General features: G+C 44.4%; 1 protein-coding gene across 1 annotated transcript in view; it reads left to right on the top strand.

The window, feature by feature from the left end:
• The first annotated feature begins 331 nt into the window (after positions 1 to 331).
• The window catches only part of NPC1 (NPC intracellular cholesterol transporter 1), a 132271-nt gene continuing 111715 nt past the window's right edge, over positions 332 to 20887 (top strand). Inside the window, exon 1 of the mRNA XM_063923594.1 lies at positions 332 to 742. Coding sequence (XP_063779664.1) covers positions 680 to 742 — 63 coding nt within the window. The 5' untranslated portion in view covers positions 332 to 679. The remainder of the gene's footprint in view (positions 743 to 20887) is intronic.

Raw genomic sequence — 20887 nt, 5'->3', positions numbered from 1 at the left:
AAACCTAACAAAATACTTTCTCTCAGCAAACTCAGCAGAGCTCACTGAAAAGCATGACCCAGCTCGTCTGGGCACAGTATCAAACTGAGGTCTGGAGGAGGGGTATAGAGGGAGGAGCCAGTGCACACCAGAACCTAAATTCTTTCTTAAAGTGCCCATGTCTCCTGCGGAGCCCGTCTATCCCCATGGTCCTTACGGAGTCCCCAGCATCCACTAGGACGTTAGAGAAATTACAGTTAGGAGCCGATTGGCTGGTACTTTATCTCCAGCGACTTTATCTCCATCCAAGGCTAGTAAATAGAACCACCAGTGTCACTCAGCCCGGATATATCGTTTCTGTCGCTTCATATACCCGGCCCCGCCAGCAGCAGCACTGTGTCACTGCGCCCATCTGCAGGGCAGGCGACAGTCAGACACTAACCGCTGCACTGCTCCCCCGCCCTGCTGCCTCTGACTGACCCGTGGATGATGAATGTAACTGGCAGAGAGGCAGGGACCAGGGTCGGTGTGGTGGGAAGGGAGGGAGAGGAGGAGGGCACAGCGGACGGGAAGAGGAGGAGCGGCCCGGGCTGAGCCCTGTGCTTGTCATCAGCCGGTGACTGGTGTGTGTGGTAACAAGGAGCGGCTTCCTGCATACACACACTACAGCACTACACACATCTCCCTGCGCTGTACTACCATGGCCGGCTGCAGCCTCATTCCCTCCCTCTGCCTGCTCATAGCACTGCATCTGGCCAGCACGGTAAGTGTCCCTGTGTACTGCGGCTGTCAAAGGAATGTTCTGTATGTGATCTGCAACTTTATTTAGTGTGACTTAATACAAATATAACAATTTGTCTGCTGGAAACTGTGTGTAGCCTTCACAGTGCAGCGATGTTGGAGCTGTACGCTGATTATAGTATTACTGCTGTAGCAATGTACTCTGGCTGTACAGAAGTTGCTGGGAAATCACTTGTGGCAGTGCTCCCTGACAGCAACAGAAGTGCAGTGTCTGTTCTGTGTCACTGCACTTACTAGTATCGGTCACTGTAACCTACAGTTCTCATTTCAGTTAAGGTTTCATGGAATCTGAAGCATTCCCCTTCCAAGTGTGGCCGCCCACAAAGCTTGGACATTAAATTGTTCCAAGCCCAGACCCTGCTACACTGAGCACACTAATACCACTTTTCCACTAGCTCAAAAAACACGGATAAATGCGCGGGGGTGCGCATTTACCCGTGTTTTTGTCTAGTGGAAATGGCCCCCCCTGCAAATTCCCGAATTAAGTGATCTGGGAATCCTACCCGGGTAGCTTACCGGGAGCTGTGCAGTGTAAACGGAAGCCGTATAGATGCGACATGGCTCTCGTTCACAGTGTATGGAAGGGCGGCGCTGGGAGATAATGTGGTCTCCCAGCGCCGCCCCTGCCGCGTCACCAACCCGGCAATATGCCGGGTTGGTGAGTGCAGTGTAGAAGGTGTCTCTAGCACGTGTTGCAGCCGTGTCAGGCTCCTTGCTGCGACTCGTGCTAGCTAGTGGAAAAGGGGTATAATACCCCTTTTCCACTGCTGCTAATAACCTGAGTTATTGCCTTGACAACTTGGGAGAGGCTCAGTGGAAGGGGGTTAACCCGGGTCCAGTGACCTGGGAATCCAACCCAGCTAGCTTTCAGGGTTGGCCCGGGAAGTACCTGGGTCACGGTGCAGTGTAAGCAGGTAAGCCGAGTCGATGCGACCTGAAACCCGTTTACAGCACAGAGAGAGCTGGTGTAAGGAGATGATTTCATCTCCAAGCGCCGGCACTGGTTACGTGTGCGGTGATGTCACCGACCTGGCAATAAGCCTCCACCCTGAAATGGTCTCAGCCGGGTCGCACCCAGGCTGGACTAGTATACAAAATTACATGTGCAACCTGGCATATCAATTTAAAAGGTGTATAAGACTAAAGCTGGGTACACAATAGACAATTCTTTCAATGATTGCCTGATTTCTGACTGATCAATTCAAATGTGTATGCACTATTGTGTGCTCCAGTGGGTCGTCCGCCGCATTTTCAGATTGGTCGTACATGTAGGTAAGTCTGATGATGTGTCTGAGATCCCATGCATTTAAATGCAGCGGGGGCACGATACATCGTGTGGTCGTTCACCAGATTCTGCAGTGCGTATGGGCCATGCAGCGTGTCGTTCCACTGCTGTCGGATGAATGCACTGATCGTCTACTGTGAACCCAGCTTTAGGGGGTTATTTATCAAAGCTTGGAGAGAGATAAAATTGTGAGATTTAAAGTACCAACCAATCAGCTTCTGTCATTTTTCAAACACAGTCTGTGAAATGTAAGGTAGAAGCTGATTAGTTTTATGTTCCCTATTTATGAACAAATGTTAATATCAGCGGCATAATTCATTTAGTATCACTACGACAGTAACCTATGCAGTTGTTATTCAGCATTACTTACCTTTCCAGTGATGTCCCCCTCCTAAGCTCTGCTGCCAGCAACAGGTTTCTATGTCATGTGCATGCGTGACATCCAGAGGACAATACCCTGTTCCAACTTTATATCCCCATAGAAGTTTTTATCTGGCCTTGGTTCTTCCATATTATTCATGCATAGTAAGAGTTTAAATTAAGACAGATACATTTTTATTATTAAAAAAGTACAAATATGTAGGTATTATAATTTTCATGGTTCTGGTATGAATGGTCGACATTCATTAGGTCGAACGCTATTGGTCGACATAGACATGGTCGACATGGACTAATACCATTAAAATGGTCTACACAGGACAGGTCGACACATGAAAAGGTCGACATGGATTTTTAACTGTTTTTGGTGTATTGTTTTCCGTAACATGACCAGGAACCCCAATTAGTGTACCGCGTCCACTTGCATGGATCATTTCGCTCGCCATGCTGCAGGCAAGGTGCCTTGCTCTGCTACCACTGCGCTCGGCACAGGTAACCGCTCCCAGTCGTAGTCCACGTGGATCGTAAAGTGTGAAAAAGTAATTTTTTTTAAAGCCATGTCGACCTTTTCATGTGTCGACCATGTCAATGTTGACCAATAGTGGCCGACCTAATGACTGTCGACCTTAACATGGTTGACCATCCAAACGGATACCAACCTACACATAGGATCCTGCTTTTTGTCGGTTGGAAAAGAGGATTAATGCTGAGGCAAGAACTACAGAACATGTCTGTGGAATAGTTCCTTGAACAGTCTATAAGAAAACATTTTATATGGCCATTTTGGTTAAATTTCATTTGACATGTATTTTGAGCAGAAAGAAAAACAAGGTACAAGTCAGTGATGTTAACGATGGAATGTGTCAAGTACCGATGTGGAAAAAAAAAGTGGCCTCAGCACTGGGGTGAGAACCATCAGCAGCAAAGGAGTTAAATACATCGCTTTACTTTCTTGCTGAGATTAAGGGTTATTTGTAGCCCTTTTGAAGGGTAGGTGGCCGCCCAACGCAGTCTTTAAAGTGGATCAGTTTGTCTATCGATGCTTTAAATGATCACAAGTGTACATTCATTTTGTTAATTATGAATTTATTGTTGAATAGCGAAAATGGATGTAGTTGAAAGTACTTGGCATCTGTCCTTTTTTATGTTTTTTTTTTTTTCTTTCTTTTTTTTATGTGAACAGTGGCAAGGAGTTGTTAGGACAGTAATCAACATACCTTGAGAAGTGCCGCAGTTCAAATGTTAATACAGTTATACAGTATACTACTTTTTTTTTTTAGCAGTAACCCTGTCGGCATTGTGTGAACCTATTCGGGAGGCCGGTGCCGGTATTCTGATCAGTGTAGGGATTCTGGCGTCAGTATTTCGACAGGCGGAATCCCGACTGTCAGGTTCCTGACCGGATCCCGCAGTATACGCCTTTCATATTCACACACTTTAAGCAAGTTTGTTTACCTGGATACAGGTTGGGCCCCACTCATGGTCATGCTCCATGTACCACAATAACCACTCATAATAACGGGATTATTTATTTTATTTATTTATTAACAGTTTCTTATATAGGGCAGCAAATTCCATTGCACTTTACAATTGGAAATAACAATGATATAACAAAACTGGGTAATAACAAACAGTCATAGAGGTAGGAAGGCCCGGCTCGCAAGCTTACAATCTATAGGGAAATAGGCATGTAAACACAAGGAAAGGTGCTATCTATAGCATAGTTGTCCACCAGATTGCAAAGGTTCTTGGTGGGCTGTATGATATGGTCACACAGCAATGATGAACCGGGGTCGGGAGGAAGGGAAAGTGAAGAATGAGGAGACGTGGGGATATGTGTGGACTGTGCAGAGTGGATGCAATTTGGTAGGAAGGTTTATGGAAGTTATGTGGGCGGTTCTGGAATGTGATATGCATGCCTGAAGAGGTGAGTTTATTTAGGGAACGCTTGAAGATTTGGAGAGTCTTATTGTGCATGGTAGGGCATTCCACAGAGTGGGTGCAGCCTGAAGAAAGTCCTGCAATTGTGAGTGGGAGCGAGTAATGAGTGTGGATGAGAGACGCAGGTCTTGTGAAGAGCGGAGAGGTCAGGTTGGGAGATGTTTTGAGATAAGCAAAGTGATGTACGTTGGTGTAGTTTGGTTAATAGCCTTGTATGTGAGTAAAAGTATTTTATATTGAATGCGGTAGAATATCGGTAACCAATGGAGGGACTGACAGAGTGTATCTGCAGACGATGAACGTCTAGCGAGGAAGATTAGCCTCGCAGCTGCATTCAGAATGGATTGTAGTGGTGAGAGTCTCATTTTGGGAAGACCAGTTAGGAGACTATTGCAATAATCAATGTGGGAGATAATGACAGCGTGGATTAGAGTTTTAGCAGTGTCTTGTGTAAGATATGGTCGTATTTTGGATATGTTTCTTAGATGCATGTAACATGATTTTGAGACAGATTGAATGTGGGGAAAGGACAGATCAGAATCAGGGATGACACCTAAGCAGCGAGTTTGTGGGGTAGGGATGATTGTCGAGTTTTCAATAGTGATAGAGATATCGGGTTGGTAACTACTATTGGCCGGCGGAAATATAATTTAACTTTTTTTTTTTTAAATATTAAGTTTGAGGTGGCGAGATGTCATCCAAGGTGAAATGGCAGAAAGGCATTCAGTAACACGGCCCAGTACAGATAGAGACAAATCTGGGGAGGATAGGTAGATTTGAGTATCGTCTGCGTACAGATGATACTGAAATCCAAAAGAGCTGATTAGTTTACCAAGAGATGAGGTATAGATAGAGAAAAGCAGAGGACCTAAGACCGAGCCTTGCGGTACTCCAACTGATAGAGGTAGAGAAGAAGAGTTAGATTCAGAGAAGCAATGCCGTCAATTTACCTACAGACAAAATCCTGACGATCAAAATACCGTCAACCATTGACTGATGGTCAAAATACCGACATTTAAAATGTTGACATGAGTTTTTGATGTTGTTGTTTTTTTTTAATTGAAACCAACTTGTTCATACTTTACCTTTCCAGTAGACCTGGGGGGGATATAATAGTGTGCTGAGCACTGTGCCTGCGCTCGCAATGTGAGGGGACGCGGTACACTTATACGGTGTCCATGTCGACCTATGTCAACATACAAAAAAAAATAAAAATGAAAAACTTGTGTCAACTTTTTGACCCGTCGACAGTTTAAATGTCCGGATTTTGACCGTTGGCCAATTGTTGTCGGCATTTTGACCGTTGGGATTTTGATTGTAGAGTAGGTATTTCATACTAAACCCATAATAACACAGGGCATCTTCTGTGTAGGCAACATGGCCACACATTTTATGGTGCGTGCTATGAATACTACAAGCACAGTTACTGTGTAGGTGTGACTGCTGCCAAGTCATATTATCGTATACCTCAGACCAGTGATTGAGTATACGATAGGTAAAACCAGTTTGTCATAGCTTGTTTGCCACTCACACTGCTTTGCCAAAGCCATAATATGTATAGGTGTTAAATATCTGTAAGATTTGAAAAAAAAAAAAAAAGTCTTTCCAAAGGTCTTCAAATTTTCACAGTAGAATGTTTTTCCTGTTTCATTTTATATCACTATCCATCCCCAGACTAATGGGCCCTACACACTGGCCGATATTTTGAAAGATATGAACGATCTCGTTCATAAATGAACGAGATCTCGTTCATATCTTTCAGTGTGGAGACTTAAGCGATGAACGATGCGCGTCCCCGCGCTCGTTCATCGCTGGTCTCCTGTCGGCTGTGCATGCAGGCCAATATGGACGATCTCGTCCATATTTGCCTGCACGTCTATGGAGCCGGGTGACGGGGGGAGTGAAGAAGCTTCACTCCCCCCGTCACTGCCCCCCCCGCCGCCGGGTCGCTCGTCGGCCGTATCGGCCGTCGGGCACCTCGGCCAGTGAGTAGGGCCCATAACTGCTGCATTGACTTAGTGAATACGATGCGCTCAATTTGTGAATAACTAGTAAAGAACCAAGTTTACTTTGATCAAGAAGACCACCTCTCGCCTGTTTGTGGGTGTTCTATTTCTCTTGAGCCGTCTATTGTCCACTGCTTTAGACTGTTTAAGAAGCCAGCCCAGCTCTGCTAATTCTATATCTGGGACTTAAATCCTCTTTAGCCTGCTTACATTTGCAGTCAGGCCTTCCTGTACTATCATTCTGCCTCATTCAGCTATCTAACTGGCAATGTATCTGCTCAAAGCTAATTGGCCTTCTACAGAAAGATGAGTATTCTTCCCCCCCAAGGGCTTGTTTTCCCACGTTGGTTCAGCTACAGTTCTGTGTGCAAATGCAAGATGCACTAGTTTCATTAGAATCTGTCTCCTGTCTGGTTTATAGAGTACCACTGGAAAGGAAGATTTATGAGACGTGAAAAAACATAAATACTTACAGATATTAACAAAATATTGAATTAGAATAATAGAAAATTTATGAATTTGTTTAAAAACATATATTGAAAATTGCTAATCCATTATTTTATTTGTCATGATTTACATTTTGTTTCAATGCAATACAACAACTTAGCTAGGTACACATTAGACTAGTGGTTCCCAAACTGTGTGCCTAGGCACCCTGGGGTGCTGCAAGGCTCTTGCAGGGGTTCCTTGGGTTGGTGGTCCGGGACCAAATCAAATAATTTATGGTCAAAGTGATAGGCAAAGTCAGTGCTAGTGGCCAGTTATAAAACATGTGGACCAGGCCTGGCCAGCATGTGGCTCTCCAGCTGTTGTGAAACTACAAGTTCCAACATGCCCTGCCACACTTTCTCTATCGTCCTAGTGGATGCTGGGGTTCCTGAAAGGACCATGGGGAATAGCGGCTCCGCAGGAGACAGGGCACAAAAAGTAAAGCTTTTCCAGATCAGGTGGTGTGCACTGGCTCCTCCCCCCATGACCCTCCTCCAGACTCCAGTTAGATTTTTGTGCCCGGCCGAGAAGGGTGCAATTCTAGGTGGCTCTCATAAAGAGCTGCTTAGAGAAAGTTTAGCTTAGGTTTTTTATTTTACAGTGATTCCTGCTGGCAACAGGATCACTGCAACGAGGGACAGAGGGGAGAAGAAGTGAACTCACCTGCGTGCAGGATGGATTGGCTTCTTGGCTACTGGACATCAGCTCCAGAGGGACGATCACAGGTACAGCCTGGATGGTCACCGGAGCCGCGCCGCCGGCCCCCTTGCAGATGCTGAAGTAAGAAGAGGTCCAGAATCGGCGGCTGAAGACTCCTGCAGTCTTCTAAAGGTAGCGCACAGCACTGCAGCTGTGCGCCATTTTCCTCTCAGCACACTTCACACGCAGTCACTGAGGGTGCAGGGCGCTGGGGGGGGGCGCCCTGGGAGGCAAATGAAAACCTATTAAAAGGCTAAAAATACCTCACATATAGCCCCCAGAGGCTATATGGAGATATTTAACCCCTGCCTGGATTCACAAAATAGCGGGAGACGAGCCAGCCGGAAAAGGGGCGGGGCCTATCTCCTCAGCACACGGCGCCATTTCCTCTCACAGCTCCGCTGGTCAGGACGGCTCCCAGGTCTCTCCCCTGCACTGCACTACAGAAACAGGGTAAAACAGAGAGGGGGGGCAAATTTAATGGCAATATTTTGATATATATAAAGCAGCTATAAGGGAGCACTTATTATAAGGCTATCCCTGTCATATATAGCGCTTTTTTTGGTGTGTGCTGGCAGACTCTCCCTCTGTCTCCCCAAAGGGCTAGTGGGTCCTGTCTTCGTGTAGAGCATTCCCTGTGTGTCTGCTGTGTGTCGGTACGTGTGTGTCGACATGTATGAGGACGATATTGGTGTGGAGGCGGAGCAATTGCCAAATATGGGGATGTCACCTCCTAGGGAGTCGACACCAGAATGGATGCCTTTATTTGTGGAATTACGGGATAGCGTCAACTCGCTTAAGCAGTCGTTTGACGACATGAGGCGGCCGGACAATCAATTAGTGCCTGTCCAGGCGCCTCAAACACCGTCAGGGGCTGTGAAACGCCCTTTGCCTCAGTCGGTCGACACAGACCCAGACACAGGCACTGATTCCAGTGGTGACGGTGACGAATCAACCGTATTTTCCAGTAGGGCCACACGTTATATGATTTTGGCAATGAAGGAGGCGTTACATTTAGCTGATACTACAGGTACCACTAAACAGGGTATTATGTGGGGTGTGAAAAAACTACCTATAGTTTTTCCTGAATCAGAAGAATTAAATGACGTGTGTGATGAAGCGTGGGTTGCCCCTGATAAAAAGCTGATAATTTCAAAGAAATTATTGGCATTATACCCTTTCCCGCCAGAGGTTAGGGAGCGCTGGGAAACACCTCCTAGGGTGGACAAGGCGCTAACACGCTTATCTAAACAAGTGGCGTTACCCTCTCCTGAGACGGCCGCACTTAAAGATCCATCAGATAGGAGGATGGAAAATATCCAAAAAAGTATATACACACATGCAGGTGTTATACTACGACCAGCTATAGCGACTGCCTGGATGTGCAGTGCTGGGGTAGTTTGGTCAGAGTCCCTGATTGAAAATATTGATACCCTGGACAGGGACAATATTTTACTGTCGTTAGAACAAATAAAGGATGCATTTCTTTATATGCGTGATGCACAGAGGGATATCTGCACACTGGCATCACGGGTAAGTGCTATGTCCATTTCGGCCAGAAGAGCTTTATGGACGCGACAGTGGACAGGCGATGCGGATTCAAAACGGCATATGGAAGTTTTGCCGTATAAAGGGGAGGAGTTATTTGGAGTCGGTCTATCAGATTTGGTGGCCACGGCTACAGCCGGGAAATCCACCTTTCTACCTCAAGTCACTCCCCAACAGAAAAAGGCACCGACTTTTCAACCGCAGCCCTTTCGTTCCTTTAAAAATAAGAGAGCAAAGGGCTATTCATATCTGCCACGAGGCAGAGGTCGAGGGGAGAGACAGCAACAGGCAGCTCCTTCCCAGGAACAGAAGCCCTCCCCGGCTTCTACAAAAGCCTCAGCATGACGCTGGGGCTTCTCAAGCGGACTCGGGGACGGTGGGCGGTCGTCTCAAAAATTACAGCGCGCAGTGGGCTCACTCGCAGGTAGATCCCTGGATCCTGCAGATAATATCTCAGGGGTACAGGTTGGAATTAGAGACAGATCCACCTCGCCGTTTCCTGAAGTCTGCTTTACCAACGTCCCCCTCCGAAAGGGAGACGGTTTTGGAAGCCATTCACAAGCTGTACTCTCAGCAGGTGATAGTCAAGGTACCTCTTCTACAACAAGGGAAGGGGTATTATTCCACTCTATTTGTGGTACCGAAGCCGGATGGCTCGGTAAGGCCTATTCTAAATCTGAAGTCCTTGAACCTGTACATAAAAAAGTTCAAGTTCAAGATGGAGTCACTCAGAGCAGTGATAGCGAACCTGGAAGAAGGGGACTTTATGGTATCCTTGGACATCAAGGATGCGTATCTCCACGTTCCAATTTACCCCTCACACCAGGGGTACCTCAGGTTCGTTGTACAAAACTGTCACTATCAGTTTCAGACGCTGCCGTTTGGTTTGTCCACGGCACCTCGGGTCTTTACAAAGGTAATGGCCGAGATGATGATTCTTCTTCGAAGAAAAGGCGTATTAATTATCCCATACTTGGACGATCTCCTAATAAGGGCAAGGTCCAGAGAACAGCTAGAGATGGGATTAGCACTATCTCAAGAGGTGCTAAAGCAGCACGGATGGATTCTGAATATTCCAAAATCCCAATTAAGGCCGACAACTCGTCTGCTGTTCCTAGGGATGATTCTGGACACGGTTCAGAAAAAGGTTTTTCTTCCCGAGGAAAAAGCCAAGGAGTTATCCGACCTGGTCAGGAACCTCCTAAAACCAGGAAAGGTGTCTGTACATCAATGCACAAGAGTCCTGGGAAAAATGGTGGCTTCTTACGAAGCAATTCCATTCGGCAGATTCCATGCAAGAATTTTCCAAAGGGATCTGTTGGACAAATGGTCAGGGTCGCATCTTCAGATGCACCTGCGGATAACCCTGTCTCCAAGGACAAGGGTATCTCTTCTGTGGTGGTTGCAGAGGGCTCATCTATTGGAGGGCCGCAGATTCGGTATACAGGATTGGATCCTGGTGACCACGGACGCCAGCCTGAGAGGCTGGGGAGCAGTCACACAAGGAAGAAACTTCCAGGGAGTGTGGTCGAGCCTGGAAAAGTCTCTTCACATAAACATTCTGGAACTAAGAGCAATCTACAATGCTCTAAGCCAGGCGGAACCTCTGCTTCAAGGAAGACCGGTGTTGATCCAGTCGGACAACATCACGGCAGTCGCCCATGTAAACAGACAGGGCGGCACAAGAAGCAGGAGTGCAATGGCAGAAGCTGCCAGGATCCTTCGCTGGGCGGAGAATCACGTGATAGCACTGTCAGCAGTGTTCATCCCGGGCGTGGACAACTGGGAAGCAGACTTCCTCAGCAGACACGATCTTCACCCGGGAGAGTGGGGACTTCATCCAGAAGTTTTCCACATGATAATAAACCGTTGGGAAAGACCAATGGTGGACATGATGGCGTCTCGCCTCAACAAAAAACTGGACAGGTATTGCGCCAGGTCAAGAGATCCGCAGGCAATAGCTGTGGACGCGCTGGTAACACCTTGGGTGTACCAGTCGGTGTATGTGTTTCCTCCTCTGCCTCTCATACCAAAGGTATTGAGAATCATACGGCAAAGCGGAGTAAGAACGATACTAGTGGCTCCGGATTGGCCAAGAAGGTCTTGGTACCCGGAACTTCAAGAGATGGTCACGGACGATCCGTGGCCTCTACCTCTGAGAAGGGACCTGCTTCAACAGGGTCCCTGCCTCTTTCAAGACTTACCGCGGCTGCGTTTGACGGCATGGCGGTTGAACGCCAGATCCTAAAAGGAAAAGGCATTCCAGAAGAAGTCATTCCTACCTTGATTAAGGCAAGAAAGGAAGTCACCGCGAAGCATTATCACCGCATTTGGCGGAAATATGTTGCGTGGTGCGAGGATCGGAGTGCTCCGACGGAGGAATTTCAACTGGGTCGTTTCCTACATTTCCTGCAATCAGGATTGTCTATGGGTCTCAAATTGGGATCTATTAAGGTTCAAATTTCGGCCCTGTCAATATTCTTCCAAAAAGAATTGGCCTCAGTCCCTGAGGTCCAGACTTTTGTCAAAGGAGTACTGCATATACAGCCTCCTGTGGTGCCTCCGGTGGCACCGTGGGATCTAAATGTAGTTTTAGATTTCCTCAAATCCCATTGGTTTGAACCACTAAAAAATGTGGATTTGAAATATCTCACATGGAAAGTGACTATGTTACTGGCCCTGGCTTCCGCCAGGAGAGTATCTGAACTGGCGGCTTTATCTTATAAAAGCCCTTATTTAATTTTCCATTCGGATAGGGCAGAGCTGCGGACGCGTCCGCATTTTCTCCCTAAGGTGGTATCAGCGTTTCACCTGAACCAGCCTATTGTAGTGCCTGCGGCTACAAGCGACTTGGAGGACTCCAAGTTGTTGGACGTTGTCAGAGCTTTAAAAATATACATTTCAAGGACGGCTGGAGTCAGAAAATCTGACTCGCTGTTTATACTGTATGCACCCAACAAGTTGGGTGCGCCTGCTTCTAAGCAGTCGATTGCTCGTTGGATTTGTAACACAATTCAACTTGCACATTCTGTGGCAGGCCTGCCACAGCCTAAATCTGTTAAGGCCCATTCCACAAGGAAGGTGGGCTCATCTTGGGCGGCTGCCCGAGGGGTCTCGGCATTACAACTCTGCCGAGCAGCTACGTGGTCAGGGGAGAACACGTTTGTAAAATTCTACAAATTTGATACCCTGGCAAAAGAGGACCTGGAGTTCTCTCATTCGGTGCTGCAGAGTCATCCGCACTCTCCCGCCCGTTTGGGAGCTTTGGTATAATCCCCATGGTCCTTTCAGGAACCCCAGCATCCACTAGGACGATAGAGAAAATAAGAATTTACTTACCGATAATTCTATTTCTCGGAGTCCGTAGTGGATGCTGGGCGCCCATCCCAAGTGCGGATTATCTGCAATACTTGTACATAGTTATTGTTAACTAATTCGGGTTATTGTTTAGGGAGCCATCTTTCAGAGGCTCCTCTGTTATCATACTGTTAACTGGGTTTAGATCACAAGTTGTACGGTGTGATTGGTGTGGCTGGTATGAGTCTTACCCGGGATTCAAAATCCTCCCTTATTGTGTACGCTCGTCCGGGCACAGTACCTAACTGGAGTCTGGAGGAGGGTCATGGGGGGAGGAGCCAGTGCACACCACCTGATCTGGAAAAGCTTTACTTTTTGTGCCCTGTCTCCTGCGGAGCCGCTATTCCCCATGGTCCTTTCAGGAACCCCAGCATCCACTACGGACTCCGAGAAATAGAATTATCGGTAAGTAAATTCTTATTTTTGCTATTAGGGAATGCTAAAACTGTGGCACAACTGTGATGTGTAGTTTCACAACAGCTGGAGAGCCACAGGTTGGCCAGGCCTAATGTGGACAGTCAGAAGCACAGCTGCACACCACCACATAACTTACACTAAGGGTGACAGGTAGCCACAATTTACTTAAATTTGGAAAACAAAATACTAAATTACCAATAAAAAAACTTTATGCTAGGGGTGCCTTGAATAAAATGTTGATACTCTAGAGCGCCGTGATTCAAGAAAGTTTGAGAACCACTGCATTAGATGATAATGTGGCCGTAAATGATATATTGTTCAGTGTGTGTGGGTGTGTGTACAGTTAACCGATATATTGCGATATCTGTCGTGCCGTCGGCCGGGAAATGCATTGTTTTGATGTGGACCCACTTAAGGTCAATACAGGGTTTTTCTGTGCAGTGCTAGCTGCAACTTATTTCCCCACATTTAGTGGTCTGTTGTTTTTTAAAACTGGATATTTCCTTATGTTTGGGACTCATTTATTCTATTATATATATATATATATATATATATATATATATATATATATATATATATATATATATATATATATATATATATATATATATATACTATTACTATTATTGTATAATTTTGTATTTATTTTGTAATATAAACTTGATCCTTGGTCATTGGAACATTGTTGCTTTGTCCTGGCTACCTCTGTGTTAGTCTGCTGGGTGTTTTGCAAAGGCATTCATTCACAAGCTGGTAGGAAAAAGTCACCCGACTGTCATGTGCCCAGTAGTCATTGCTGACTTTTAAAGATTTGTAATTCAATCAGACAGTGCTTGTGCCTGGTCCCTGTGTTCTCCTTGTTGACTAACACTAGCATGGTATTCTTTTTTTGTCAGACATTTTTTTTATTAGTGTACACTAATATATGTGCACTTTTGGACTCTGCATTGCTTGTTTACAGACTTGTTATGTGCAGGCTGCAGAGTACTGTATGTCTTGGTATTCTCACATTGCGGTGCATTTATGGAAACAGACTCATGCATTACTAGAGACACTTTGCCAAAGGTATTCTCAGATATATCAATTCTTAATTTGTAAAATGAGTTGTAAATAGGTCTTTCCCAGCCCCTTACTGTGCGATAATATGTTCTTACTGCTTGTTGTTTTTTTTTTTTTTGTATTCTCATTATCACATTTAAATGGGTATGGAGACAAAACGTATTCATTCCAAAGCCCCAGACTCTTACTATTGCATTTGTGTCTGCCTTTTGGATGCCCCTGCTCTATTTACTTGATGCTTCTCCTACTTCCCTACCGCAAGCCGAAGTGCTGGTTACAATGCTTGTCAGAGGAAAACCTACTGTAGGGGTCCATTTATCAATGACATTTAGCTATTTAAAACTTATTGAGTATAATAAATGGGGCTTAAACCAATCGGCTCCTAACTATCGTTTTTCAAACACATGGCAGTTAGGAGCTGATTGACTGCAGCTTCATTTATCATGCACCACAAGTTTTAAATGGTTAGAACATGTTGATAAATGGGCCCCATAGTGAGAACCAGGGTGAAAAAATTGGCCCATATTGCTTTTTGAACCCATCTGCATTATGGATTTTTCTGTTGCTGACCGTAGATAACTATGACAGGTTCTTTAGAATGTAAGCTTTCACGAGCAGGGCCCTCTTCCCTCATGTGCTTTTCTTTCTCTTACTTAAAAGAAAATAGATTAAGTACTCCCTTTGACGGCACCAAACCCCTCTGTTTTCTGCCACGCTGATATTTATGTCAGTGTCTGCTGACACAGCTTTGTCTATGTACCCTGTACTGGGTGGTATTCAGTATGCCGGCTGTTGGGATCCCGGCGCTCAGTATACCGGTGCCGGAATCCCGTCACCCGGCATACCGACAACTATTCTCCCTCTTGGAGGGAGAATAAACAGCGTGACACGCGTAGCCGGTGTGCTGGCCACCGGGATCCCATACTACACCCCCTGTACTTGTTTTATATTGTCTTGAACTGTAAGTCACTGTTTTCTTGTTTTGCTTATTTATGTACTCTAATTGGGTGCTGCGGATCCTGTGTGGCGCCATATAAATAAAGATGATGATGATGATAATAATAATAATGGTGCATGTTACATGAAGTCTCTTGCTAAAAGCTGGTTTCAGGAAGATCCTAAAGTAATATCTAGAATCTAGTTTCTGTGGGCAATTTTTCCACGTGTCTTTTTTAGAAAGTTTTATAACACACTCCTCCCCCTGGCTCAGTATTTGTAGCACTAATGTTGACACAACACTCCGTGATGGTGAACCTCGTCGGTGTCTGCAGCAACCATTAGCCAGCTGCTGTAGGACTGATTAACGTATTGGGCAATTTATTTTTAATTTAGAAGCCCATGTACATTGAGAGTGGAAACCAATTGCGGGTGAAGGATGTGAGTTGGCCCACTCTCGGCATGAATTTGCACATTTTTGCTATGGGGCTGCAGGCAGTTTTGTGGGAGTTCAAGTTGCCGTAAAGTGCAGCTGTTGCCACACTAACTCTCGGGTGCGAACACTTCACCTGCATTGGATTCCCACCATAAACTTGGCTGCTCCCAATAACCCACAGACTCAAAAAGGGACCAGTTTCTTGTTGCTGCCTAAGGCCACCCTAGAGTACTGTCTGCTTTTCCTCCACAGTGACGACGCTGTTTACATGAAAGAATACCTGTGCTTCAGGGCAAGAACCCCTATTAATGTCACCAGGCTGTAATCTATTGTCTCCCTGGTGACTGGTAAGTGACCAGCACCTATCACTAAAGTGTTTAAAGAAGTTTTGTTTTTACTGCTTTGTATAGACAGAATAAATATGGATTACGGTGTATGCATGTTTCCACCTCAGTAATTGTATATTGTATAAATTAACATATTAAAATCTGGTTTTAAGTATCTGTGGCATGATTCATATATCTTATGCATGCATGCTAGCAGTCCCTGTTGTGCCACGAAAGAGTCTGTTTGTTGTCTCTGCTCATCATTGACAGCGAGCTCTGGCATTGCGCTCACTGGGGTTTTTGGCAGAGTCGTGGTCAGGCAATTTGAGCCTGGCTATGTACTGTAATCTGCAGAACAGATTTTTTTCCCCGCTTCCTCTTTCACTAAAAACTAATTTCTTCTTATGTACTTCTGAGAATGAGTAACTTATGTGGTGCAAAATGTGCAGTTTCACGTAGAAGCCAATCTGCAGTTTACTTAGTTTCTCTCACTAGATTATGCTATATTTAGCACTGGTTGCTCTGGGTTACTGTACAATTTCCACTCTAGCCTGAATTTTCTATGCATGTCCCTTCCCTGTGTACTAGATGTTATACAAGCATCCTGTGTGCACACTACCCTTACCTTATGTGCTGATAAACCTTCTCAGTATGATGAAAGGTGGCAAGATTTCTGAAAGTAACCTAAAGTTGTCCAGTGTTTTCAATAATGAAACATTGAGTTGGTATGTTAGAATAATTATAAATATAGGCATACACAACGTCCTCTATGCAAGATAGACATTCACTTTTTAAATTGGTGGGCAATTCAGTTCTGTGTGAGGTAGAGCACATTACCATATTTTACAGGAGACCAATACCACCAGTTTTCCTGTGCACCTTTATGGGGTGTGAATAAAAATCATGTGATGGTGGTTGACATGTGCTGTTCCGGTGTACGCATAATTGAATGTGCCCCCCCCAATATCCTCTAGATAGGACATTGTATACTGAAGATGCGAACTGTGATGTCGGCAATATAAGGACATTGACAAGCTTCTGCTAGTATGTGTAAAGCCACATAATGTTTGCCTTTTTTTCCTGCTAAAATGCAGTCGGTTGCAAAGTAACAATGAAAGCCCTCTTGTAAAGGCTTTGTGTTAGATTTGTCACTTGGATATCAATTGGCTGAATCACAAGGCTACTCCAGGCCCATAGTTCTGAGTGGGTAACCTTGATATCTACTTCAGTTTCTGTTTAAGGTCCTATCCATGGGTACTTGACTGCGTCACTACATTTAAAGTGGAGAGCTGAGCCTCATTGTGGATTGCATCATTCACAACATAACTACACAACAAGCTAATCCCCTATGATTATATGTTAATTCAAGATTTGCCACAAGTTCCCCTGTGCCCATCTTTACTATTTCAGGCAATAGAAATGCCGGTGAGGTTAGAATCATTGGAAATAAAAGCAGTATCCCGGCATAATCTTTGGTTATGAAGCAATATTAATATTGATTATTGTTCTTCATAATCTGTTTATACAAGTAGTCAGTGATGTATCTATCTATCTATCTATCTATCTATCTATCTATCTATTACATACACAATGGAACAGGGCACTGATAGAATGGTCGTATACAAGCACCTTGTAGTCTATTGGTGGACTGTTGCTCTGAAGACATTGGGCTATCTGTTATTTAATGCTTATTTCATTTTAAATGCTATCTATGTGTCTATTATCCTCAGAAATGAATAGATACTTTACAATATTTTTTTTCTTTTGTTTTTGTTGTGCAGTGCACCAGCAGCACTCTCAGTATATTACTTTCTTGTAGCTCCATGTTAGCCAGCACAGACTAGATGTGGGCGGAATCCCCTCATGTCCCTTATTAGACATCACTGGCCCTCTATGAATGGGTGGAACCCCCCACACCAGAGACAAACAGACTATTGTGTTTATGCTGTGACACAGATTTTTATTTTATGCGTGAGTGGCAGCTAAAGTGCCAATCTACCAATTTAAAATCTGTTGCAATGACCAACTGGGACTGCTTTATATATAGCTTGTATATATCTATATAATCTCCTGTACATTACCTAAAGTAAGTAAAATGTGCCTGGAATAACTGTAGTGTTTATGCCTAGGTGTGTCTTGCATGAAGTCTGGATAGAGGAGAGTTATTACATGATCTGACGGGTGTGGATCATTAGATCGACAGTGTCTAGGTTGACAATGTTTAGGTCGACAGGGTCTGAAGGTCGACAGGGTTTCTAGGTCAACATGTGCTAGGTCAACAGGTCGACATGAGTTTTTCATGTTTTTTTGGTGCCATGTTCTCCATACAGTGACCGGGAATCCCAATTAGTGCACCGTGTCCCCTCGCATGGCTCGCTTCGCAATGCTTCGGGCAAGGTGCCTCGCTTCGCTCGGCACAGATTAACGTTCCAATCGTAGGCCACGTGGATTGTTAAATATTAAAAAGATTAAAAAAAGTGAAAAACTCATGTCGGCCTGTCGACCTAGCACATGTCGACCTAGAAACCCTGTTGACCTTCAGGCCCTGTCGACCTAGTGACTGTCGACCTAAACATTGTCGATCTTCAGACCGGATCCCGATCTGACACCCTTTATTGCACAGTTCATGTTGTGGGAAGTGACTATTGCTGTGTGTGTGAGGTGAAGGGTAAAGAAATACTCCATTACAACCCACATTGCAAATTAAGCCGTTTATAGGGAAATTTACCTTTTTTTCTTATTTGATTTATTATTATTATTAGTTTATTATTACTTTGGGAAGTTCTATACAATATTTTGTATTCTTGGTTTTAACATACTTAAAATTCTATTGTGCTGGAGTGGGCCACTAAACTAGTAATGGAGTAATGGAGCCTCCACTCCTTTACAGTTTTTATTGTGCTTAATCCGATTTAATTCAGTGAGTAAAAAGACACGCAGAGACTTAAATCGCAGAATGCTTTATCCCCCAAATGATATGTAAATGTATATCAACAAGATGGGCGACACGGCACCATAGGGTGCTCCTTGTATTATTTCTTTTGAGCTTTTCATCTGCTAAACTGCAGTGATAACCTAAATACATCTATAATGAACGTGGGTGTTTTACCTGTGGTTAGGAATGTGGCAGCCATTGAAATGAATGTTGATCTGCATAGACTGTCCATACTGTGCCAACCTGTGTCAGCACTGTGGGTATGAATCCCATTTCCTCATAAAGTAGCGATCACTTACATATTATACCTCGCTCCTAAATGTTACGGCAAAATATTTATACCTTTTTGTTGGAGTTATTCCCATTATGAAGCTTTATTTATATAGCATCAACATATTATGCAGTATTAACAAAGAATTATGTTTTTGGACACCAAAAGTACATGTGGAGAGAACATACAAACGACACACAGTTCCCTGTTCAGAATATTCCCCAGGGCATATGGTGTTTGCATGTTAGGAGCATAAAATTATCAGACGATTAGCGAGAAGTTTCAGCATTCCATTACTAGTTTAGTGGCCCACTCCAGCACAATAGAATTTTAAGTATGTTAAAACCAAGAATACAAAATATTGTAATATTAAGCTTTACAAATATACTTAGACTAAAAAAGAAAACTACCTCTATCATGTCATGTTTTCTGAATTTCTTTAACCATGTACAGATCTATTTTGCTATGTTGGTAATTATCCAACCTGTTTCCGTAGACAGAAATCTGGAAAACATAACCTGTAGTATTTGAGGATTCGAGTTGAAACCATTGCTTTATGGCATTATGTCAGTAGAATGCTCTTTAATTACATGCATACTGTAGATATAAATGTTAAGCTGATTATGCTAATGTTGGTATTCCTTTTCCTGCACTGCAGGATTTCGTAGATATGTTACCATGTATATATTGTTAAACTTGCAAGTTTTTTGGTCAATATGTCCATGTTTTACTTTCTCCATAAACCGCATGAGTTTATAAGAATATCATGTTCACATTTTCTTCACCTGCCCTGCCCAGGATCAATTAGCTGCAGTAACTTACCATGGCTAATTGAATTCCCCCCTGAGTCTATTAGTTTCATACTGTGGGGTAATTCAATTAGCCGCAGTAAATTACCGCAGCTAACTGATAACCCAGAGGCAGGTGAAAAAAATCCCAGCTAACTGACCCATTTTGTGATCGTGGCCGCAAAAACACATGGATCCGAGATAAGTTCTCTCGGCATAAGTTCTTTTGCTCGAAAACGCGTACATTTTCAATTTTTGGCGCGACAAAGCCACTTGCGGGCTTGCTGTGCCCACCACAGGTTCTATTCTAACTCTTCTAACTCTATGGGTGTCATGGACACCCACGAGTGGGAATAGTCCCTGTCAGTCGGCATGCCGACTGTTGGGATGATAAGCGGGCAGGATCCCAGCATGGGATCCCGAGCACCGGTCCCATGAGCGGATCCCTTAGGCACAGTGAGCCTGCCTGCATATCTCTTGTATGATGAATCTATCCATCTTTCCCAAGTGTCAGAATACTTTTCTCTGCTTTCCTAGCCATATACACAAATATCCCGTGATCAACAACTTCATTAACCATTTGGGACCATCGGGTGCCATCCATGACCTAGCTATGCAGACTTTTGCAAGCATACACATATTAATAACATATCACCTGGCATGTTTGTCTAGCACCTCTACATAAGAGGAGTAAGCACCTCTTGAGGTACACATGTGGATACTATGATTGATACGGATTACGTCCTTCCAAAAGGAGCTAACTATAGGGCGGGACCACAGCAGATGCCAAAAATTTCCTTTGATCGAACTACACATTTTGAGTCGGCCCTGCCACCAATTCTGAGCAGATGCTCAGGTGTAATATATACCCTATGAATTAGGTACAATTGATTTTGTTGATATCTGATTGCGGTAGTAGAAATATGGGCACTGCCTAAGGCTTCTCTCCAAACATCGTCTAACATTGCAACAAGGTCAATATCCCATTTTAACTTTGTAGACAAACGTTACGGTGTGCACGTAAGAGGTCAGAATATATTACAGAGACTAAAGGACCCCACACACGGAGCGATGTGTCCTCCAGTGACACATTGCGGGACCTGATGCACGCACACTTGCCGATGCCGGCTGAGAGCGGGGCCGTGCTACATTCGGCAGCATGGCATCCTTCACTAACTTCCTCAGATCTTTGTGCATGTCCACGAGATCTAAGAAAACGACGAATGACCTGCGGGT

This window comes from Pseudophryne corroboree, chromosome 5 (assembly GCF_028390025.1).
Source record: "Pseudophryne corroboree isolate aPseCor3 chromosome 5, aPseCor3.hap2, whole genome shotgun sequence".
Lineage (NCBI taxonomy): Eukaryota > Metazoa > Chordata > Amphibia > Anura > Myobatrachidae > Pseudophryne > Pseudophryne corroboree.
The sequence above is the reverse complement of the archived record's forward strand: the minus strand, read 5'-3'. Positions and strand labels throughout refer to the sequence as shown.